This window comes from Lucilia cuprina, chromosome 2 (genome assembly GCF_022045245.1).
Source record: "Lucilia cuprina isolate Lc7/37 chromosome 2, ASM2204524v1, whole genome shotgun sequence".
NCBI lineage: Eukaryota > Metazoa > Arthropoda > Insecta > Diptera > Calliphoridae > Lucilia > Lucilia cuprina.
In genome coordinates, this window is record NC_060950.1 from 3,850,289 (window position 1) to 3,876,579 (window position 26,291).

Consider the following 26,291-nt stretch of genomic DNA (forward strand, 5'->3'; position numbering starts at 1 on the left):
GCAAAAGTTAATGTTATAATTACGTCGTTTCTTTAGGAATTTTGATAAGTGGTCTAATTTGGTATTCCCACCTGAGGCACTGGTTAAGAAACCACAAGAGGGCCGATAGAGGACTGTGTATTTCTTCGGATTTGATGCTTCTATTTATTTATCTATCTAACTACCTAACTACCTATCTATCTATATCTATCTATCTATCTATCTATCTATCTATCTATCTATCTATCTATCTATCTATCTATCTATCTATCTATCTATCTATCTATCTATCTATCTATCTATCTATCTATCTAACTATCTAACTATCTAACTATCTATCTATCTATCTATCTATCTATCTATCTATCTATCTATCTATCTATCTATCTATCTATCTATCTATCTATCTATCTATCTATCTATCTATCTATCTATCTATCTATCTATCTATCTATCTATCTATCTATCTATCTATCTATCTATCTATCTATCTATCTATCTATCTATCTATCTATCTATCTATCTATCTATCTATCTATCTATCTATCCATCTGTCTTTATAGCCTTATTAAGGTCCTTCAACGCGGGTTCGATCGTCATTTTCTATGTTTTTCTTTCCAAAATTTCTTAGAACTGAATTGTACTTTTATGTTAACCCTCGCATATTACTAATAACTATAGTATTTTAATTGAATTCAGTTTTTTCGTTTAATTATAAAACAAATTCATTCAATTCTATTCAAAAAAAGAGGCTGTTAAATAATTTATTAATAAATTTTATTAGTAAGAATAATTGTCTGTGTCTCATATTTTATTTATAGCAGCTTTGAAAATTATTTAAAATTTTTAATTTCTGAACTGATTATAAATAAAATCACATTACATTAAAACGTGTTTAATTACTTTGCCACCGATAACCAATCAACACGATAAATGCATACATATTTTCTCGTGAATGTAGAACAACAGATGATTTCAGAACTTGTGATTAAAATTGCGTCGTGGCGACTTAAGGGGAATTACTACAAATCAATGACGACTGTACGCTGTACGTTCTTTGCAAAAATTTCAAATCAAATAAAAAAAAAAAACAATTTTTATTTTCATTTACTTTTTTTTACAGTTTAATTTGAAAAATGAAATGTGTGTGCATTTGTCATTTAAGCGATTTTGTGTTTAGCAAATTTATGTTAATTTTCTTATGAATACGAAACAATTTCATTTCGAGATCAACTTTAGTTATTATCACCTTAAGCAGTTGTTGTCGCAGTGAGCAATGCGGTTATTTGTTTAATTTTACAATACTCAGAAAAAGAAAATGAATATTGTCTTAATTTATTATTTTGACATTTATTTTGATATCAAATGGTTGTTTGTGAATATTTTTGCAATTTCTTTTATGATCATTTATTATTATCTTTCTTTTTCTCTTGAAAACCAAAGTTTAAGCTGTGGGGCTTGGCCTGTCTATAGAAATATCAGTTGTATAGGTTCACTTGTACCTAAATTTAAATAAAGTTTCAAAGACACTGTCTTTTCAAATACATATTATTTTGTAAAAAAAATACACACTCATTCTCTTATTTATATATGTATTTATGAACAATGAACAATTTATTCATTCATTTTTTTTTTCTTCTTCTTCTTTCAATTCATTGAATCTTTAGCGGTACAAGTTGGTTAAAACTAGTATTTTGTAGTGTGTTTTAGTTTTAATAGTTTTGTATTTTGAATTCTTATTATTTTATTTAAATTTTATTAAAAAATTATAGAATTTAGAATTATAGAATTTTAGTTTTAGAGTTTGTATAAATAATTTACATGTTCATTTAGTGGAGTATAGATGTTTGAAAGATTTTTGCAAATCATTTTACAGTGTGTTTATTATTAATATTTATTTAATGATTATTAGTTAATTTTAAATGTTTAAAATTTCACTAATTATATTAAAATAAAGAAATTTTTTTGAAATGCATAATTCCATTGCATGTATCTGGGAATTTTTGCTAATTTGTTATTTAACAAGCGTAAACAATTAATTGCAAATATTATTTTTTAGTTGTTAATCAAAAATTAAAAAAGTCGCAATTTTTTCTATTTGGTTTTATGTCTGATTCATAAGATTGTCTGTCAATTCACTGAGAGGAATATCATCTTATTTCATTTATATAGTTACAAACTGTAATTACATTTATTTATAAAGTTCAATATGAAAACATAGCAACTGACTAAGGCAAAATAATATATGTCTCACACTATTATTAAGTCTTTACAAGACTCAAAATATCGCCAAAATATGGTATTCGTGAAGGAATGAGTTTTAATATGTAAAAAAAAAATTATTTCAAACATGAATGCATATTTCGATCCTTTTCACAGAGGGAAATACTTTAACAATGGATGTTATTGAAAAATTATAAACATTTTGTTGTCAATTTGGTACCTGACGTGTATATTTATTTTTCCCTCTCCGTAGAGTTTAATTTCTCTCTCCCTTTTAATTTAATATTATTGATAGAAAATTTTTAGACGAGTTTTTTTAAGACAACTATTCGACGAGTTGTTAATTTAAATCCGAAATGAAAAAACTTTATTAGAAACGTTTTTAAATCAGGCGTTTCCAGATACCTACTTTAGAAAAAAAATTAAATAATGCAATCATTTTATGCGAACTTTTTAGTGTAAATATGTTTTGGAGAAACAATTTCGACGTGTTTAGTATATAAAATCAAATATTTTTTGAAATACTATTATTCAAAAAGAGTGTAAAAATTTTGAAATAGACAAATTTTAAACAAATTTTTTAGACGAGTTTTAAAGAAACATTTTCAAGGAATAACGAATTTAAAAATTGATCTTGGCAGATCATACATTTGCTAGATCTTTCTATAAAGCATAATTATTTAAAAAAAACTTTAATATAATAATTTTAGACGAGTTTTTAGTCTTAATGAAATCGATTTAGACATTTTCTAAAAAAATAATTTTCGACGAGTTGATAATTTAAAATTTAATTTGATTGTTCTTTGCTAAAAGTATACAAATATATAAAACTCTTAGATGTAATATAAACAAAAATTTCGACGAGTTGCAAATATGAATCAAATTTGGCAAATGTTTCTATGGAGCATAAATGTTTTAAAAAACTGTTTCAATATAATAATTTTAGACGAATTCTTTTTTAAAAGAATAATTTTCGACTAGTTGATATTTTAAAATTAAATTTGATTGTTCTTTGCTAAAAGCATACAAATCTAAAAAACTTTTAGTTAAAATTTAAATAAAAATTTTCGACGAGTTACAAATATGAATCAAATTGGGCAAAAGTTTTGATGGAGCATATTTATTTAAAAAATAGCTTAATTTTAGACGATTTCTAAGTTTTAAATTCTGATTTTGAAAGTAATAAAAGTTTTATAATTTTCGATAATTTCAAACCAAATTAGATTGTTCTTTGCTAAAAGCACACAAATGTATAAAACTTTTAGTTGAAATTTTAATAAGAATTTTCGACGAGTTACAAATATGAATCAATAGAAGCATCTATAAAACATAGTTGTTACAAAAAACTGTTTTAATATAATATAAACGAATTCTTAGTGTTAAATTCTGATCTTGCAATTAATAAAAGTTTAAGAGATTTTTTTAAAAAAATAATTTTCGACGAGTAGATAACTTTAAAAACACTTGCTTTAAGATCTAATTGAAGATATCATTATAGTAAATTTTTATTACTTCTTAACGAATTGTTGTTTTTTTATTCTTTATAAAATAACTGAAAACTTAGTTTAACATCTATTTATTAAGATAAGCTATAGAGATAGTAGTGTACGCAAATCATAAATTTCATAATTTCTATTAATCAAGTAGCTTTTTGACAGATAATAAAGATTAAAAAAATGGTGGGATTTGATTATTTAGGAATTTTTATTTAGATCTATTAAAACATAAATTTCAAATGTTGGCCAGGCGTGCGATATTTATAAGAGAATATCTTTTAAGTGGTTCCAACTTAATTTCGTTTTTACGTAAAAGTAGGTTTTTGTTATAATCTACAACTAATAAACGTATTAATTTTGTTTAAAAAGTTTCAATGATTTCAAATGGTGTAATTGTAAATCTACACCTGAGGAAATGGTGTACTGATATCCAAAATATTTGGGTTTTTTGCAATTTTAAACATGATGTCTTAAATTGTCCATGTTATTGACTTTTTAATGAAATTAATTGTCATAAAATAAAATATTAATTAATATTAACACGAGTGTATACATTTATAAAATAAATTTATATATAAATCTACAATCGATCATAATAATATGTTTTTTTTTTACAAATATTTTAACAGTTAATAACTTTGTTTTGCTTCTATATTGTCTGTCTGTAATGAACAGAGACCTGGGGCCATTAAAATTATATTATGAATAATAATAAAAATAATAAAAAAAAACAATTATAATGTTTTGCTTATGAATGAGATTGGAATGAAACACGTGAGGAAATTCGATCACATCACATGTTTAGAACAAAATTGTAAAGATGAAAGTCGTAAAAAATTATTTAAATTTAAAATGATTAATTCTACAGATAAATAGCTGAGAATACTATACATGATCGCCATTACTTTTTTGTATATAATTAAAAATAAGAAAAAAATTGTTATTGTTGTATAAGCAGAACAATTAAATTAGATTTAAATTTGTATTTTATAATGTTATTATAATTGACCGAACATCTTCTATTAGAGAGATTGTGGGTTTTTTAATTGAAGAGACATTTCATTTACAATGCTTCGTTAAATTTTATTAGAATATTTTTTTAGGACCTTAAAAGGTAAAAATTTTCTTATTAAAATGTCAACTGTGGCAAGTTAGATATAAATTTCTTTAATTTTGTTGATATGATGAAAGGTGTGCTTGTCTCGTTTTCATAATTTAGAAATTATCGGCCAAATAGTTAAAAACAAATAATTAATCATTTGGTAAGAGTTTAAATGTTATATTATATTGGCATTTGATACAATATTTCAATTTAACAAACAATTAACATTCTCATTTTGATAAAATACTTTTTAAACAGTGTTATCGATATAACAAAATTTTTTATCAGAATTATAGAAAAACACCCCTTTTTATGGTATGAGTTAAGTGTGACATGGGTTAACCGCCTGAACGCCTTTGTCTAGAAAGTTGTAAAGCCGGTTAAAAAGTGTGATTCATTTTCTAATTTAAAGGCCATAAATAAAAGAAATCTGTGAAAACACAAAATTTGTTGCAATTATTTCTAAAATTTTTAACATTTTGTCAATGAATTATTTTTTTTCCCAAAAATCGTATTTTGACCTTATTCCATTTTGTTTTGGAATGTATCTATCGGTGGTAATTCCTTTTTAATAATGATGATTTATTTGTTTACATTTTTAGTTTTAATAAACAAATATTGATCATAGAATCACTGAATCAGAAAGATATTGTCGAAATGCCAAACGTATTATTATAATCATTATTTTACTGCTGCGTTTTTTATTAATTCACATGTTTTTGTGTTTTTTTTGCAAATTTTTATTAACAATGAATACAATTATTTATTGTTATTGGCTTTATGATAGATCGTTTTTTGGCAAAAAACAAAAAATAAAAGAAGTGGAAAATATTGTTTGTGACATTCACGCGATTTCTTTTGTATCTGATAAAGATCATGTGACATGTAGTTTAAATATTTGTTTTAATAAACAAATAAAAATTATGCCCATAAGTACACTACACTCATCATAATTAACCCATTTGAAAATATCATAAAAATTTGGCAACCGAATTAAGTTTAGGGGAAAAGTAAATAAAATGATAAGCCGTGAAATTATAATTAAGGATTCTACGATTTTAATAAAAAATTCTATAAGTATTAATGATTTTTTTATACAAAAGTCCACAAAATCGGCATGAGGTATGATTGAATTTTAAGTAAAATGTTAAATGTACCTAACAAACTAACTAACCAAATAACATTATATCTATCTATCTATCTATCTATCTATCTATCTATCTATCTATCTATCTATCTATCTATCTATCTATCTATCTATCTATCTATCTATTTATCTATCTATCTATCTATCTATCTATCTATCTATCTATCTATCTATCTATCTATCTATCTATCTATCTATCTATCTATCTATCTATCTATCTATCTATCTATCTATCTATCTATCTATCTATCTATCTATCTATCTATCTATCTAATTACTTGAATAAAAAACAGTAGATTGCCTTTAAAATTTAACGACTATGACGCGCAAGACCAAAATTGCGCATGTTTTCGATTTTTTCGTTCACTAAACTTCCTGACGTGAAATTCTCAAATCAATAAACAGCTGTTCCATACAAAATCAACTATTGTGAATGAATTGTTTACAGCAAGTGTTAAATGTGCCTAACAAACTAACTAACCAAATAACATTCTATCTATCTATCTATCTATCTATCTATCTATCTATCTATCTATCTATCTATCTATCTATCTATCTATCTATCTATCTATCTACAAACAGCTGTTCCATACAAAATCAACTATTGTGAATGAATTGTTTACAGAAAGTTGTCGATAAAAATTTTCCTTTTTAAGGGGAAGAAAACAAACATTTCACTTTTATGACTTGTTTCGAAATCAAATTTTAGAACATTTTTTCTTCCCATCTTAAATAAGGGGTTAATAAGCTTATTTACCTTTTAGTTGTTGTTATTAAAAGTTAATAGTATGCATTAATAATAAATGAAATTAAGTTAAGTAAATATTTAATTTATTTAGCTAAATAATTTTCCATACCATTTTGGGGGAGGATTTTAAGGATTTGTTATTGTGTGATGTCAACAAACAAAACCCATCAGCCACAAAAGTGCAAATTGACAGGTGTTTTTAATTATTTTCATTTATTTGCCCATAATTTGTAGATAGAAAATTGTTCATTATTATTATTTTGTTAATATTAAGTGTTAATAAAAAGAGAAATATTGATACATAGAGTTGTCTGTTTTTTTTTTGTTAATATTTTATTTACTTTTTCTTTTTGCAATAATATTAATTAATTTGTATTATAAAAAGTAAATACAACAATAAAATTTTTACTTTTTTATTCTGTTTAAATATTTAATACTTTCCAAACCATTCTATGCGGAAATATAGCTTTTAATCAATGTTATTACTACACTAAGTGTTGCATTTACTTCTGGCTGCCGACAATATTGACAAGAGAGAATAATATGAAAATTAAAAATGAAAAGAATGAACGAATGAATGAACTCGCTTGTATTATTACAACTTTTGCATATTAAATTACAATTTCAAGTTAAAAATATTTCATGTTTTTTTGTATAATATGTAAATTTCAATTGCAACACTTTCAGATTTATCATTTAACATTTTATGGTCATATGAATGGTTGCAATATTGAAATGAACTATTCGTACAATCACTTGGTTGGGGTGTAGAAACAAAGGTTGTAAACTCCATTTGTTTCATTTAATAAAAGAAAACTATGAATATGCAGATGGAAAATATACAATATCTCTTAATAAATATCCATACACAGAGGAACAAAATATACACACCTCTGGTAGCAAATTGACACCAAAGTGTTGATAGTTTTTGAATAACATCCGTTGTCTAACTACGACAACACTATAATATTGACAATGCAACGTTATTTACAATATTCACAAATTATAAACACTTTGGTGTTAATTTAGTACCAGGCGTGTATATGCAAGTTTTTCTTATTTATAACGAAAAAATAAATACATAAATGGAGATTGCTGCTTTTGTTTATAAACACACTGCATTTATTTATTTCTTATTAAACTGACTAGAAAATGAGGCCGTAAAGGCAATGTTAGATATGTAATAGTGCGACCCCTTCTCTCCCAACTATTGTTACAATTTATTACTAAGAATTGATAAATTATTGAGTAATAAAAGTGCAAATCATTTATTTGCAAGAAATAATTAGTAATTGAAATGAATGATGTTAAAAACTGAAATTTTTATATTTATTTATATGTATGTGGAACACCTTTGGAGTAAGATAAGTTAAAAGCAACAGTAACCAACAGGTCTTATCTAAGTTTGCAAATGGAGAAATGTTGTTTAAATAGGTAATAATGTTGGTGTTAAAATGATTTTTGTATAAATTACCATTGTCAATGCTGTGCATTTTTTTAAGGGAAAAATTTCATTTGTGGATAAATATTCTTATTGCATTATTTTTTTATACATATAAATTAAGTATAAAATTTTTTCACAAGACAGGAATATACATATATGTACATAAATTGTTTTATTTTCTAGTATTTATAAAGTGCATAATTATTACTGCATTTTTAATTAATTTAATACCAAAGTTGTAATATTAGAATTCATTGTGCTGTAATGGAATTAAAAAAATGCAAAAAATAAGGCAAACAAATGTTTGAATAATCAAGTGTCAAGTTATATGAGCCGTTCGACATTATTGAAGGAAACAAAAGAAAGAATCGTAGAAAGCAATGAAAGTTTATACGCATGGTTAAATACAAAGGTTGATATTTTTTTGTGTAAAAAATTCGTAATTGTAGCAGTAGTGTACTAAATAGTAAAGAATGTAGGGTAATAGTTAGATAACAAGTTAGTGTTAAAAAAAAACTATATTTGGCATCAAAAGCAAACATCACTTGTCTTAGCCTTGGATATATTCATGATGATGATTAAATTTTCAATTACAACTACATTTTAAGGATATTTATTAATTGAGCATTAATCAATTTTAATTACTTGTAGTTGAAATTATGCAGAATACAATTACTTGTAATTACAATTACAATTTTAATTCTTAAAATTTGATTACAAGTAATTGAAATAACTTCAATTAGAAATATTGCTTAACTACTCACTACAACGTTAATTAAATAAAACGAAAATAAATTAAATTTGCATTTTGCTTCACCTGAACATTTGCCGTCCAACCACTGGGTTAAAACTAAATGTGCATTTCAGGATTATATTAATGTCGAAGTGCTTTACATGAATATTTCCGTGTTGACCTATTCTGGTATGTACAACGTTTAATACGAACATACCTGGACAACAAAATTCCATAATATATATCTATGTATATGAGTTCCTTATACCACATTCATCCTGCATTATATACAATTAACACCAACTCATTTCCAACGCTTAGTGCAACAGTAACTTCTCTGTGGAGTATCTGTTGTCATCGGCAACAGCACCGAACTTATTCCGAATTATAGACTTTACCTTGTATCAGCTCACTCTTCCCTCAATATTTGGATCTAAACCACAACCACTACGTGGATGCTGAAGAAACCTCAACCAACTGAACAGCCAGTTCATATTCCTGTGCGCAACTTTCCACCGAAAGTACCAGATTATGTGTTCACTGGTCATACCCCATGTCAAATCATTCCAATAACTAGTTTATATTCCCGGTTTAACAAAAATCAACTCTTGTGAATGAATTTTTAAAGGCCTTTGAGGGGAATAAACATTTAAAATAGACCAGTTTGACAGAGTTCCAGACGTCTTTAAGAGCTATCTGAACCTAAAAAATTGTATGGGCAAACTGCAGACATTAGTGTAATAATTTTTTTAAGGAGTTGAATGTAATTCGGTGTTTGTTTCTATTAGGTTTTTTAATGGATTTTAAGTCTCAGGAAAATGGTAATATACCACTCACTTCGAAAGTTCTTAAAGAAGAATATTCGATCACTAGATCAATAATAAGATCGTCTAGTTTATCAGCATAGTTTTTAAAAACAACAAAGGCCAAACAAATTTTAACCCAAAGAGTAAGAGATAGCTCGATGAAAAAAGAAGATATAACAAGGGTAAACCCTATTATTTTGAAGCCCATAGATTGAACTTTCCGATGCCAGAAAAAATTGGATAAATAAATGTGTCTTTGGTGTCTTACATATAGACAAAAACGTTTTAGTTTTGAAACATTTTTAAGTTATATTAGGAACAAAAAATGAACAAACTTATTGTGGCAACAAGTGACTATATAAGGCTCAGTTTATGTAGAAACAAATTTCAACTGTGTCAGGAATACAGTAGAATATGAATATGAAAAACACATTTCGCTTTTAATCAACATCAAGAGTTTGAAAGGTATTTGAATATTTGTAAACTGAATATCTCCAAGAAATCTTAAATTAATATTCCAAATATTTAAATTATAAATAGAAATAATTCTCATCTCTCACTGCCTAAATGGAAAGTATACATCATCATAGTCTGATTATTTCAAAATTAAAAATAAATTTTAAATTTTTTTTGCAATATTTGTAAATATTTGTTCAAAATTTGTTCTTATAGCAAAAAGCACGCCCACTTTACAAGAAAATACAAAACAAATGATGACATTTATGGGAAACATTTTTTTTAAATTTTTTTCGGGAAATCATGAACTTGTTTATCATAAACAAGTTCACAGAAAATCCAAAAAAAAATTGACATCATATATTAAAAATAGTGCAGTGAGGAATAGAAAATGAAAGCATATGCGCGAAATATTTATCAATAAAAATTCTATAAATTTCTTCTCAATTAATAAAAATAACTGTCTATAAATATAAATAAAATAATTACAATAAATATTTTTGTTTTTATTAAATAATGAGGCAAACAACAAAAAATAAACGTAATCGAAAAATGTATTAATAAATTATTGTTAATTATATAGTAAACTGATAGACAAGGTAATTACATTACATTACATTACATAGTAACAGAATAGAATATAAAAACACGAGAATGTGGTGATGATTAAAAGTCAATTAAAAATTCCATCATCTCATTTGGAATGTTACAAAGAAAGTATTTTTTTTTATTCTATATAATTATCTCTGAGATTAAAAATGACGCATTATTTTTGTATTTGTTTAACAAAAAAACAAAAAAAATACTAAAATTACGTGTAAAATTTTATTAAAAAACAAACAAACATTAGACTGTGATGTTTAGCTTTTTGCAAAATAAAAACAAAAACATTTTAAATTTCATGATAATTCTCCATAAAATCACATTGATTATCTTATTTTGCTTTAAAAAAAAATATATACAAATAATTCTATGAATGAAAAGTAATAAATATAAAATTTTTGGAAAAGAAATGTAAATATTTGTCTATAACTAGAAACTAACTACTAGTAGTAGATAAATTGCATTTTGTAAGTGAGATCAAAATTATTTGAAATATTTTTTATACTGACACCATCAAGGTAAACAATTTTTGAAGTGGTTTCCAACTAATACAAAAGAAACTTGTCAATAATTTGCTGTTAATGTTAATGAATTGTTGGAATTTTAAATTTTTAAAAGAAAAAAAAAAAAAGAAAAGAACTTGTCAGTAAATAGGAATAATTTATTATTGTATACATTTTAATTGTTGTAGTTTGACGTCAATTACGTACTAATCATGTCAGCAGACGTTTATTAACTTTTTTGCGGTTTTTTAATGTCGTCTGTTTGTTATTTTTTTGAAAGAAATTATATGTTTTTTTTTCTGGTCAAAATAATTTGTTTAAAAATGGAAAATTTGCTTAAAATTTATTTATAAGTATTTCATTTTAAAATTAAAGTGTCAATTGCCTTTTGAAAAGGTTTTTGTTGCATTTATATGGCAAATAAATTGGACAAACAGACGACATTACTCTGGTTTATAATGAGTAATGTCTAGTTTATTCGTCCTATTTCACAATGCGACAAAAAGTGATACTCTTTTTCAGAAAGGTAGATCCGATAAGAAGTAGAAGTAATTTTTGAAATTTGTCAAACACATCCAAAATCTTGAGATTCATTTAACCACTTTTTTTATTTGGACCAGCACTCAGAGGATGACCCCTACTTATGCGGGGAATACCTCTGCAGAAAGGGTATACTTCTACGGGAAGTTCAATTGTATTTTAATAAGAGGAAAATAAATAAAATAGTCTTTTCTGGAAACAATAGACATTTGAAGGTTTTTTAATTTGGATCCTCTGACAAACTCTTAAAGAAAACTATCATTAATAAGGAAATGATCTTTTTGAAAATTAGGTTGTAATTCTATTGTGAAATTCTACTTATTTTCGATTCTTTGGAAATTATTATTTAGCTGGATATTCATCAGTTTTAACTTAATTTATCTTCATTTGCGTGATTAAAATAGACGCACAGCTGTTGTTATGAACCCTGTCACGTATCAATACAAGATCTTAACAAGATCAGTAGTAATCTTAAGTTATTCATTCCCTTAAAATTATAACTACTTCTGAAGGTTGTTAACTAAAGGACATTTAACAATGTTTTAAAATCGAACTAGTTTAATTATTCACTCTTTTTATGTTCTTTTTATTAAGAAATCCTGTAAACAAGCTTAACAGCTTCGCAGGGAAATATTAGAAAACTATAAGCAATATGTCTGAGACTGTGCCATCCTTATCTAAAGATAAAATGGTCATCACACAAGAAGAGCCAACAATTTAATTATATTTTTTACATTATGTTAAATTTAGTTATATTTTTATATCTTATTTAACTTGATCTCAAACTCTTAAACATGATCAACGTTTAATTTAGAGATCATGATAAAGATCTCTTATTGAGAATGAATATAGCATTCATTTACTATTTTGACTGAAAGCTTAAACAATAAAAAGCATGGAAACGATTTTAGAACACAAAACTGGTTTAACTTTTCTATCTAATCTAATGATAAAAATTGCTCATTAAAAATAAATAAGGAATCAAAATCATTCTCGTATATTGATGGAAAGCTTTGTACGTCAAAACACAGTTACGATTTAAAGATCAAGAAAAAATCCATGATGAAGAAGAAAATCTATGGAAATAATTAAAAGAAGACCTCTTTATAATGCAAATAACAAAATATAACAATTTGTTCAATTAGGGCGGGTTTTTTTCAGATAAAGATAATCTACATTTTTTGTTTAAACTTATTTTAATGTTATGTGTTTTTCAGTAAAGGGCCCTTCAGACGATCACACTTTACGTACGAAAAGTCTAATGAAAAAGTACAAAGAAATAAAAGACTCTTCTACACAAAATTTTGACAGATCATATTACTTGTGTGATCGTGTAAAGCCGGCTTAAACAGCAACGTTACTTATTATCTTAGGGCGAGTTTTTCTGATAAAGATAATCTTCATTCTTTGGTTAAACCTGGTTTAATATATGTTTCGTGTTTTTCAGTTATCAGTAAAGTTACTTATTATCTTAGTTTAACTGAGTGTAATTGGCCAATTAAACTCAAGTTATAAGTGAGAAAACATAATTAACATAATATTTTAAGTAAATTGCAATTTTCTGATTTATTTTGTTTCATTAATTATTGTTTTAAATGTTTATTTTACATTTTTCCAAAATTATCCATTTTACAAAAGTGTTGTTTGCAAAAAACAGCTGTTGATTGTTTATGTTTTTGAGTGAAAAGGTGGCTATACTAACAAAATTAACTGAATTTATATCCATAACTGAAAAACACAATCATCGGTTAAAGTACGTCTACATTTGTTCGGAGTTTAATCTAACAGCAAGTTAAGCCTAGTTTAACTGATGAGTAAGAAACCCGCCCTTAGTTTAACTGATAGTTATTGGCCAATTAAACTTAAGTTATAAGTGAGAAAACACAATTACAAAAACAATAAAACAATTATTTCGGAAGAACAAAAACTTAATATATTAAGTAAATTGCAATTTTCTGATTTGTTTTGTTTTATTTATTATTGTTTTAAATGTTTATCTAATATTTTTCCAAAATTTTTCATTTTGCAAATGTATTTTTTCCAAAAACAGCTGTTGATTGTTTATGTTTTTGAATGAAAAGGTGGCAATACTAACAAAGTTAACTGAACTTATATCCATAACTGAAAAATACAATCATCGGTTAAAGTACGTCTAAATTTGTTCCTAGTTTAATCTTACAGCAAGTTAAGCATAGTTTAACTGAGTATTAAGAAACCCGACATAATAAGATAATATTAAACAAAAACTAAAAATTTTCCTAGTCTATATACATACGTAATAATAACAACCATTATAATATTGTATTATACTATTATACAATATTATTTATCAACAAAAAATGCAATTTAAATACCAATACTAATAGAACAATACAACTAACAATTTATCAATTTATGCAAATCATTTTACTATAATAATAATAATGTACTATTACGTTAATTGCTCAATTACGTTATGATAATAATATTAATTGAATAATATTGTTTAGTTATTTTTTTTTTTAATTTAAGTTTAACTCGCCATCTGTTTATTATTTTAAAGTACAAATACTTTTTCCGTTTGTGATAAAAAAAAAAACACAAATTCATTCATATAAACAATGAAAGGTCAAAACAAAGATGAACTAACGTTTACCCAAACACCCTTTCACAACAAACGATCAATCATAATTTCATTCATAAAAATGCATAGATTTTATTTATAAAAACAATATTTACCTAAATAAATATAGAATATAATAAATTTTAAATAAAAAAACGTTTGATTAAAATCATGGAAAAACATTGTTAGAGGTATTATAAATTTAATCATGAGTTTGGGGATTAAAACATAATAAAATAAAATGTTAAAATTAAAACAAGGGAAATGATTTTGCTAATTTAATTTGCTTTTGCTATTGGGCCAAGAAATATGTACTTTCAACAATTGTTTTAATTTAAATGCAAGATAAGCAAGCTAAACGTCTATTATTATTAACGGCGATCAATAAATATTTATGATTATTCCCACTGATATAATGAAAGTTAAACGGTCAATTTTTGTTTTATTCTAAAAGCCATAAAAAAATCAAACAAAAAGATTATTATATAGCTGGAAAATACCATTAATAAGTTATAATGACAAAAACTATTGATAAATTTACAAAAGAATGCAGCTGGTTTAACTAAATTTATAATAAATTGTAAAATAATCAAATAAAACTTTAAACATAGAAAGGTTTTGGTAATAAACAACAACATTAACTGGGTATTATAAAGGAATTTGTAATGAAAACTATATTTTAAGTGTTGGTGTATACTTAAAAGATTATATTTAATGAAAGGTTAGTTAAGTGGACGTATTAATTTATATAAAAAGCTGTTAATAAAACCTTTTGCGATTTGTTGAACTAAATATCAAAGGTCTTTTTGAAAAAAAACTATGATTTATTATAATTGGGCTCTTTACAGAGGGAGAAAGTATTTTGATTGCGATTCACTTGGGAGAGGCCAAGATAAATTATCTGTAATAAGTCCAAGAAGCTAACTACTTTCGATCTATGACAAAGTATTCCCTGGGCATATGTCTTTGATGCATCCGCCTTAAATTAGCTAGAGATAGAAGGCACCTAGCCATGTATCCTGAATGGTCTTACGAACGTCTCAGGAAAGTAGGCAACAAGAGCTTAATCATGGCTGTATTGTATGATTGGACTTGCAGATAGCAGATCTTTCTCAAATCTATGGGGAAGAGGGTTAGCAACCCGTATCAGCTAAAACACATCAGTTCTTCGCTGCGTGTAACAATTATCACAAGCGAAGACGTCAACAACAGTTTTTACATCCTAGACGAAGGAAGTAAACCTAACCTTTGGCATCGTGGTCGATAGAGTCCAAATTCCGACCAAGCACCACCTACAAATCTTGGGGTTATAGTCCTCTATTTACTTCTTCAGCTCACGCCACTGCAATCGCGTACAAATTGTGAAGTAGAAACAAAGTTCTTAAGAGTTTTGAGGTGGGGTATGAGTACAGAAACCTTGTTAGCTACATACAAAACGATTGATCGGTTAGTGGTTAATGAAGCTGCTCAAGTATGGTTAACTTCGCTCATTGATACCCAATGGAGAAACATTCAAAACTACCGAAGTGCCGGCCTACAAATTATCTCGGAACATCACCTGCCCGAGGAATTAAACTAACAGTGCATCTTGCTAAGTCATTAGAAGAGTCATCCCAACACACAGTTGGACCCCTTTGTATGTACGAGGAATATATAAGCAGATATGTCCTTGTATATCTACTGCAGCTTTGAATGACATACATGAATGTTGTACTTGGAGGTCGCCCACCGCCCGTAGCAGATACGAAAGAAAACCTGCAGCGGAAAACAAGAGTAGTTTTGGCACAACTAAGATTGGGATGGAGCAACAGAATCAATGAATCTAATCATATATAGGCCATGATGTACCCAACGAATGTCTTACATGTGGTCAGGATCCTTTTGACACCCACCACATATTCAAAAGCTCAGCTAAACCTACATCACTCTGTCCAATGGATTTATGGATGCATTCAGAAAATGTAGCCCCATTTTTAGGCCTGAACATTAATGTAGAACCCCCAGTTGTTACAACAACATCCTGAAACTCAAATTGCTAACGAATCACTGTTGGCGTCCTTTAATACAGTGAGGGTTAGAGTAATGTAATAGTGAGTAATAGTTCAGCCCTTAAAACTTGCCAGCGATCAATATAAAACTTTAAAACATTTTCTCTATAATTATTATTTAAATAGCAATAAAGTTTCTAAAATTTTATAAAAAAAAAACTTAAATTAAGTAATATTTAAAATTATCTAATATGTAATTGTATTTAAATTGTTGTTTAACTTTTAATTTATTAACACGCAAAAAATTTAAAATACAAATAATTTATGGCATATTTTAGGGCTTCAAATGAAAATATAAATATTTGTATTGACATGCAATATTTAAAATTCTAAGACAACAAACACGTCAAAGTGTCAAAATTAAATATTTGTTTTTGTTTTATTTGTTTTCATAAAATTTATTTTAAAACATTATTTAAAGCTGTTTTAAGTATCGTTTTAGAAAAAAATATGTTTACAATTACTTAATTTTTGCATTAAAACGTTTTTAATTTTTTTTAAGAAAGTGAAAAAATATATATTTGAACAAGTTGTTTTTTTCATTTCAGAAACTCATATTTATTCATTATTTTTATAAATAAAAAAAATTGACGTCAATGTTGTCTATCTATTTTAAGCTCAAAGAAAATATTTATTTAAATTTATTTAAATGTACTTTAATAAGTTAATTTAACATAATTAGAAAACCATATTTATTTAAAAAAATAAATATTTTATAATTACTTTCTTTATTATAAATTTAATTGTAACCATGGAAATTTCTTACTTTTTTAAAAAATTTTAAATTTAATGTTTTATTTTTCCGCTGAATTGCTGTTTTATTTTTGTACACATTTGTTGTAATTGACACCTTTTTTGAAAAAAAAAAAATCAAGGTGTATTGTGGCCGATGACCTATTTACAAGTTTTATAATTGCTTAATTAATTTCTTTTTTTTTTTAATTTATGTTTAGCTTGGTATTTTTTCACCTCATAAGTTGTAGAAATTATTCAATCAGACCAAAATCATAACTATATCTATTGGGAAGACCAATTTTCCGAATTAAACGTGTTTTTTGTGAAAAGTGATTGGTCGTGTTAAAAATAGTTGAAACTGATTTGGAACGTATGCCGGAGCTAAAGATTTTCTTTTTTTATCAAGAGAGAAGGATAACAAAGACATTTAATCACGATTGACCTAGAAAACTCCTTTAAAACCATAATTTTCTTCACTTTTTAAAATTTTTACACCTTTTGCGATTTTTTTTCTATGTAAACAAACAGGAATTTTGACAGATAAGATTGTAAAAGCTGATGATCAGCTGTGCGGACGAGGCTACCTTATTAAGTGTACACTGATGTGTATGTAGTTTGGCAAATAAGAATGGAAAATATAAAAATGTATTAAATTTATGGAGGAATTTGATAACTTTTTTTTGTAATAAAAAATATTTAAAAAAATTAAAATATTAAAAAGCTTTTATTCACATTTTTTTTCCCAAAAGGCCTTTAGAAAGAAATTTTTAAAAATGTTTCACTTACCCTTAAAATTAAACGAATTACTCGATATTGAATCTATTATAGATGGTGGTGGCATGAAAATGTTAGTAGCACTACCAACACTATCCACAACAGCAATATTATTTAAAACATTCGTTTCATTGGGATTAATATTACAGAAATCTGGATCATCAGCATCAAAAAGAACACTGTCTTCCCATTCGGAAACAATATTCGAAGTAGTGGGACGATTTTTCATTTTTGAAATCTGGGTTTTAAACTGAAAATTAAAGCAAAACAAAAAATGAAGAAAATTAATTAAGTATTAAAAATGTTTCTGTTATTAAGTGTGTGTGTATGTGCATGTTGTACATTATTATTTAATAACATTCAATGCATGCGAGCTGTTTTAAGAATATTTAAATCTAAAAATTGTTTAATTGAAATGGCACTTGGAAAAGGTAAAAGTTCATATTATGAAATTTGCAAAAAGTCAACATTATTTGTATTACATTAGGCAGTATCGAATCGTATATACCCTTCATTGTAGTCATATTTTACTTTACATCTCAAACAGCAGTTCGGTCGCAAAGTCAAATTTAGGCTCTAGCCACCTGTGCTTGTCCTAAAAGGAAGTCAATCCCAACCCCACAGATTACGAAGAGACAGCAAAAAACTTATGTTTATTTTTTAAGTGTCCACTATTTCGTGTTTACCATTATAAAGGGAACACTAAAGTGACGATTGTTTTCACCCTCGTTTACAAAGAGTACATCCGTGACGAAAGACAAAATAGAGAAAACCAGGTGATTAGACGTAAATGAAAACCTTTGTTTTTTTTCGAATACATTGCTTTTTGTCGAACAAACTTAGTGTAGCGTTCTTATGAAGGTGATAGGTATAAACGAATTCAATTGAAGAGGAGGCCTGATAGGCAAAGAACACTTCTAAAGGTGAGCTACTAAAAATGCTATCATTTAATGTTTACTTATTTTTTTAACTATATTTTTCTTGATTATTTCTAGTTTTTCTTTTAGAGTTATTGTTTTTGTATGTTTTCGAATATTCACTCTTTCGAAGGGAATCACAATTAGGGTTCTATAGTTGAAACGAAATGTCGACTTTTTTCATTTAGTTAAAAGTCGATTTTTTGCATTTTATGAAAAGTCGATTTTTCGACCTTTCGACTTTTTTCATTTAATTAAAAGTCGACATTTAGATTTTTCGACTATAAGTATTTTATAAAAAGTAGACTTTTCGGTTTTTTCCGACTTTTTTCGACTTTTTGATTTTTTCGACTTTTTGATTTTTTTGACTTTTTAAATATTTTTGACAATTTTTTGACTTTTTCCGAGTTTTTCCGACTATTTTAGAGTTTTTGACTTATTTCTACTTCTTTTTTAAGTTTTTTGACTATTTTTGACTTGTTTCTACAATTTTCGAGTTTTCGACTTTTTTCGACTTTTTACGACTTTATTCGACTTTTTTTCGACTTTTTTCGACCCATCGACTTTTAGACTTTTTGACATTCAGACCTTTCGACTTTTATTAACAAAGTCGACTTTTTTACAGACCATAGTCAAGTTATAGACTTTTTTGGAACAAAATTGTCGACTATGACATTTCGACTTTTTTCGACAAAAAGTCGATTGTTCGATTATTCAAAAGTCGATTTATAAAACCCTAATCACAATGGTCTGCGAATGGATATAGTATATCCACTCGGAGACCATATAGTCCGCTACACACATTTTTATCTTGCATAACCTTTCTACATCTGAACCTAAACCTATTTAAAAGTTCCAACTAATACTAAAACGTGATAAGTATTAATCTTTGTTTTTGATACTATTTCGATCAAAATCTATATAAAATAATTTGAAATTTTCTATTGCATTCTATTTAGATTTAATAAAACAACTTTATATAGAGTGCCAACTTAAAACAATTTTGCAACGCAGGCGCTTTTCCAATTGATGGTTTGTTTGTATAATCGTACACATTCATGCACTTAAAAATGTGCATTTAAAATAGAAAATCAATAAAGTGTTTTCAAATATTTAAATAAAACAACAATTGTTGCATTATATATTGTGTATATATGGCCATGTATACATACATATGTATGTAATAGTTGTGTAAAAAGAACAGTTGTTAGTTTTATGCATAGATGCGTGTAGTTGTTATTATTTTAATAGTTTATAATACATACAATAGGGTGATAACCAAAATTGGAGCCTAAAACTATAATTTTAAGTACTTAACTTTAAAAAGAGATAAACATATTCTTCTTCTTACAATTGTCTTGGATAGAATCTGGTTAATGAAAATTTAAGAAATTTTTATAAGAAAATTAAAAATTGTCTAAACGTTATACTCCTAATACCTAAGTTAGTTGTGTAGCACATTTATTTGTGTACTTGGATTTAGCTTGGTTGCTCTTCAAAAACATTTTAATGTTGGTCATGGTTAAATGGTGCAACGGGTAGACGCATGGATGTATGTATATTTTTAACGTTCATATGGAAGGGTGTTGTGTATTTGAGATTGTATGTCTGATAAGTAGTTTGTATGATGACATTATCATATATTTCAGTTGCCGTTATGAGCCAACAAATATAATATTCTTGTTTCTTAAATTGGGTCAATTTGAAAAATGTTAAAATGCAAGAAAATTTCTTAAATGATATAAATACATAAGACAGATACATATTTAAATTGAATTTTAGTTGTGTTGTTTATTAACTTTATTTTTAGTAGAAAATAAGTTTATATTTAACTAAGAAAGAAAGTTTGCGAAGAGTTTATGAACCAAATCGAAACAAAGGCATTTGAAAAATTTTATTTTTTAAAAATGGAACATCAGGGACTCAAAATATTAAAGACCGAAAAGTCAATTATTCTTAAAATAAGACATTTGAGTGCACTAAGCCTGGACAACAAATTACAATACATATTTCACTTTCCAAAAAAGCATCTTTAAGAACTAAAACGTATTTTTTGCACGAGAATTGGATCTCCCTCTAAAATGACTCTATTTTCAATCGTCCAAAGATTGTCAATTTAGCAACAGTTGCTGCTGAATTCCATTTTAACTTAAGGAACTGCTACAACTAACAGGTCAAAGTCGTACACATATAGATAGATTTGTGGGTCACTTTATCAACCTAATAGTTTCCATATAACTTCTAAGGCAAAAAATGTTTAGGTATCATGTGAAAATCTTAGGAAAACAACTTACGCTCTCACCCAATAATTATAATGGAAAATTTGCAAACAAAAACTTAGCATTTAAAACGTTAGCTACATTAGGTCTTAATAAAGTGCAAAGGTTTACACAAATAGCATCGCAAGACAAGTTAAGAACACCAACAACATCTCACACTTTAAAAAACAAAATACAAACAATCAGAGTCCTACAACAATACATCTTAGAGGAAGCAATACATACAACAAAAACAAATTGATGCAAAACCTACAAAGGCATGCGTCGTTTTATGGCAACCATGCTAACAGCATTTATAAAAGGCATGGGAACAAATTGTAAATGATGCCAAAAAACTGAAGACAAAAAAATTATCACCAAACAAACAAAAAAAAAAAAAAAAATGAAGTAAACCTCAAAGGGAAAGTTTTTGGAAGTTTAACAATATGCTTGCAAATAATATTAAAAAAATACTTACTTAGCTTTATAAAAAGTTTAACAGCAATTTTAAGTAAATTGAAAAAAGAGAAGTGCAAAATTATTTTAATTTATGCAAAAATGTTTTTTATTACACGGAAGAAACGCGGCAGACAAGTTTTTTTTTACAACAAACACTCTCCTACAACAAATTTCAACAAAAACACCACAAATATTTTATTTAATTTAATAATAACAATTAAATAACTAATATTTATATTTTAATATGCAAATTACAATAAAATTTGGCAATTATTTATAGATTTTAAGAATTTAAAACTTTAGCAAAACTATTCAGTTGTAAAGAAAACACACACACACAAACACGTCTTAATTATTTTTCGTTTTTTCTTTCTTCTTCGGCAGACAAGTTTTTTTTACAACAAACACTATCCACCAAAAACACCACAATTCTTTTATATAAAGTCTTTAAAACAATTTATAGCAATATTTTAATTCACAAACTACTTAAATATTTGGCAATTATTTGTTAATTACAAGAATTTAAAACTTGAGCAAAAATATTCAGTTGTTTTTTTAAAGAAAAAACACAACACTCACAAAACAAAGAGCTGAGCCGACAAATATTTACAACGGCGGAGGCTGACACACTTAAACGCCGTTTTTCAATTTTGTTATTAAAAATTATGAATAATCCTTTAATGTCTGAAATAGAAACAGGAAAAGTATATCCTTTTAAATAATACATATCGGGCATAGTTTAGTAATTCGGCTGTATAATTGCATTTGATAAAACTCAGTGTTTTTAAAAATGTTAATTTAGAAACCTACATTCATTCATACATTAAAATTATCGGATATGTATATATCATATGAAAGGCATAAATGTTGTCTACAAAATTAAATGTGATATAAAGTCCACTTTATAGATATATTTCGATAAATCCCAAAAGATACTCCAAAAAAATTAAACTGTTAAAAACTTTCAAATTTGTTGTTTTTTTTCTGGCATTCACTGCCTAGTGATAACACATTAAATCATTATAGAATTGCCATAAGTAAATGTTTTTATTTTTGACAGTTAACAGTTTACGTCAATTTATATTCTTATAAGAAAAGAGAAAAAAAAAACAAATAGAAAAAAAACGAAGTCAAATAAGAAAATTTTAAAGAAATTTTCTCAATGTTTTTGGCAATTTGAATTGTTTTCCATAATTAAATCTAACTGTTATTATTAAAATTTCAAAACTTATGGTGTCTTGTTTCATGTTATTGTAAAGAAGTTACATATTATACAAAGATTGTTAATAAAAAATGGATGACAATTTGTGGTAAGTTGTGAAAAAAAAATTGGAGACAAATATGCAATTTGTAAATTTCTTATCTCTATTTGGTAGTTTGTGTGTAGGTATTTTTGTTAAAAGATAATAAATAGTGTAACAAAGATAGTCGATTGATTCCTTGGCCTACAAATACTTTTGTTAATAATGTTGCCAAATATGAGTCATTTTATAAAAAAGTTTTTTGTTTCTTACATTCCTCTCCCTTTGTAGGCTCATAGAATTGGAGTCTGCTCTATTGGACGACTGCAATGTCAATGACATTTATGCGATATGCCAAGGTAAAGCAATACCTGAGGCGCTTAGACCAGATGTATGGCAAGTGTGTCTGGATGTAAGACACAAAAGTGACCAGATGTCTCTGTTTAATGAGATTTACGACTTGCCTTTTCAAAACAAATTACGTGAAGACTGCCACAAAATGGTGGAACGTATAGGCAATGATGACGAGGATAAAGTCTCGGTTTTATCGGATCTAGAATCAATTTTAACATTTTATTGCAAAAATCGTAATCTTCAATATGAAAGCGACAATGGTTGGATTGAATTGCTGCTGCCGTTGTTGGCCCTAAAACTAAATCGTTCCGATACCTACAATCTCTTCGAAGCCATACGTGACAACTATATACCCAAGGGCTGCAAACCAAAAGGAAATGTTTTTCATGTCTTTCGCTTGCTAATACTTTATCATGATCCAGAGTTATGTACCATGTTGGATACCAAAAAGATTTCACCCGACTTGTATTCGCAGCAGTGGTTTCAATGCATATTTGCCTCTAGCTGTGGTTTATCCGTAATACTTTCCATGTGGGATTTGTATTTCCAACATGCTGATCCATTTTTAGTATTTTTCTTGGGTTTGATTATTCTTATTAATGGACGAGATCAAATTTTAGCCATGAAAGATGCTCCCAAAGAAAGTATTATTAAATTTTTATCCAATATGCCTTGTGCTTTGGATACCGATGATGTAGTTGATTTTTGCTCATTGGCTCAATACTATTCAATGAAAACACCCAGTTCATTTAAAACTGATTTCCTTAAGGCTTTGTATGGTAAACAAAACGAAAAGAGAACCCAAGAGGAACCTTGTCTAGTGTCACAGGTGAGAAAGAAATACATATTTTTTAAATTCCATTTACAAAATTTAATATTTCTTCTAGGCACTATGTCTTCCCGTTTCCGTTTATGAATTAGTAGAAAATTCATCGATTGATTTAACATCACCGGATGCTGTACGCTTCTTTTTAGTTGACTGTCGGCCAGCAGATCAATACAATGCCGGCCATCTTTCTACAGCTTTTCATTTAGATTGTAATTTAATGCTGCAAGAACCGGTAGCATTTGCTACCGCCGTCCAAGGCTTGTTATCAGCGCAACGTCAATCTATAGAGGCCAATTCAAATGCTGGTGGTGAGCATTTATGTTTTATGGGCAGTGGTCGTGTTGAAGAGGATCAGTATACACATATGGTGGTAGCCTCATTTCTACAAAAGAACACCCAATATGTGTCACTGCTTAGTGGTGGCTATAATGCTATACACGACTATTTTGGTGATCATATGGCTGATTGTCTAGAGGATCATGATCCTAAAAAATGTATGGTATGCTGTAAGAGTAGCTCTACAGAAATACAGGGCGTACAAATGAGATCTAAGGCAGGACAAGCAAAAAGAGATGCAAATAGTAAACAAGGTTCTTCCTCGGATTTCTTTAATCGCTTCTCTCAAGTAATGAAATTGAAATCGGCCGAAGTTAAAGGCAAACTATTAGACATTATTGTGAATCCTACAAATGGTGCTAGTGCCACAACAGCCACCGGTGAGGCTGGTACTCAAGCAGCTGTACAACAACGTCATGTCTCAGCAGCTGATAGAAATGGTAAACGTTATCGCAACGTGGCACCTGTTTTCAGTATTGATGACGAACACGATGGTGACTTAGAAGGAGGAAATAATATACAAGACGACAACCGGGATTCACCCGCAAATGCAGCAACAAAATTACCGGGTGATGCTAAAGAAATTGTTACCTTAAATAACTATTTAAAATCTCCCGACATTATGAATGCTTTCAAATGTCAAGAAGTGCACATCAATGGCTATATGTATGATTCGCATTTGATTATAACACCCACACATTTGATAGTGTTACGTGAATTGGGCAAGGGTCAAGCACAGATTATAGTACGACGTCCTTTAGCGAGTATTGTTAAAATTACCGCCAAAAAAAGGCATCGTGATTTAATCACATTCAAATACGGTTTTCCCGATGGTGATGGTCTTCTTATAACCGATATGGATCGTTTTCTAATACCAAATGCTAGTGAAGCTACAGCTATAGTATCTAAGCATATTGTTCAGACATTGGATGGTTCTAAATTAACGTAATTGTTGTGTAATTTTACGTAGATTTTTAGAATAAAAGTAAAACAAAATATATTAGAGCAAGAAATCCAAAAATTTATTATTTCTTATAATGAAAGTGTTATAAAGATTTGTATTTAAAATTTATAACGTTTTCATTAAAAAAAGTTATTGTTATTTTTCAAGTTTTTGGAATCCCCCGAACCACAAGGCGGTACTTACAAACATACACAAGTTTTTTTTTAATATTTTAGAGATGACTTTTTTTCTGCTTCACCATTTCCATGTTTTTTTCCTTTAACTAACAGTTTTTATATTTAATTTAATTTTAAGTTGCTAATATGTTTTTATTTTACTCTGTTTATTCCATTTTAGAAAGAAAATTAAATTGTTTTTTTAAAACTATTTCAGACGTTTTTTTCTTATTGATGTGCTTGTTCCTTTTTTGTTTTTTATTATTTTAGATTTTTATAACCAATTTCGGTCAGATTTATATATTAAATATCTTTATAAACTTTTTAATTAGCCATATTCTGGTTTTCAGTTCCAATCGGCATTTTTCTTCGTTTGACAACTTTGATGTACTGCGGGTAATGTTTTTCTATAGAAAAGTTGATCTGGATAAAGTTTTTCTACATAAAAGTTTAACCGGATAAAGTTTTTCTATAGAAAAGTTTAACCGAATAAAGGCTTTCTATAGAAAAGTTTATCCGGATAAATTTTTTCTATAGAAAAGTTTATCCAGATAGAGTTTTTCTATAGAAAAGTTTATCCGGATAGAGTTTTTCTATAGAAAAGTTTATCCGGATAAAGTTTTTCTATATAAAAGTTTATACGGATAAAGTTTTTCTATAGAAAAGTTTATACGGATAAAGTTTTTCTATAGAAAAGTTTATACGGATAAAGTTTTTCTATAGAAAAGTTTATCCGGATAAAGTTTTTCATTAGAAAGTTTATCCGTATCAAGTTTTTTGATAGAAAATTTATCCGGATCATGTTTTTCAATAGAAAATGTATCCGTATAATATTTTTC

General features: G+C 27.2%; 2 protein-coding genes across 3 annotated transcripts in view; one reads left to right on the forward strand and one right to left on the reverse strand.

Annotated features, from left to right (window-relative positions):
* The window catches only part of LOC111680544 (protein pinocchio), a 106,457-nt gene that overhangs the window by 30,528 nt on the left and 49,638 nt on the right, over nt 1-26,291 (reverse strand). Inside the window, exons 1-2 of one of the 2 annotated variants that reach the window (XM_046952029.1) lie at nt 21,593-21,652; nt 17,952-18,189 (exon numbers count right to left, since the gene is read on the reverse strand). In XM_046952029.1, the coding sequence (XP_046807985.1) occupies nt 17,952-18,168 (217 nt within the window). In that variant the 5' untranslated portion in view covers nt 18,169-18,189; nt 21,593-21,652. Of the gene's footprint in view, nt 1-17,951; nt 18,190-21,592; nt 21,653-26,291 lie in introns of those variants that run through there. The other variant, XM_046952026.1, reaches the window with a different exon arrangement.
* Nucleotides 22,682-25,354, forward strand: LOC111681391 (TBC1 domain family member 23). The gene is made up of 3 exons (XM_023443156.2): nt 22,682-22,883; nt 23,106-23,997; nt 24,056-25,354. Exons 1-3 carry the CDS (start codon nt 22,867-22,869, stop codon nt 25,280-25,282), a joined length of 2,136 nt encoding a protein of 711 aa, XP_023298924.2. The 5' UTR covers nt 22,682-22,866; the 3' UTR covers nt 25,283-25,354.

Excerpts from the sequence above, each read along its gene's own strand:
- LOC111681391 (XM_023443156.2), top strand. Across the intron at positions 23,998-24,055 it reads AACCTTGTCTAGTGTCACAG|GCACTATGTCTTCCCGTTTC; the intron begins GTGAGAAAGAAA and ends TATTTCTTCTAG.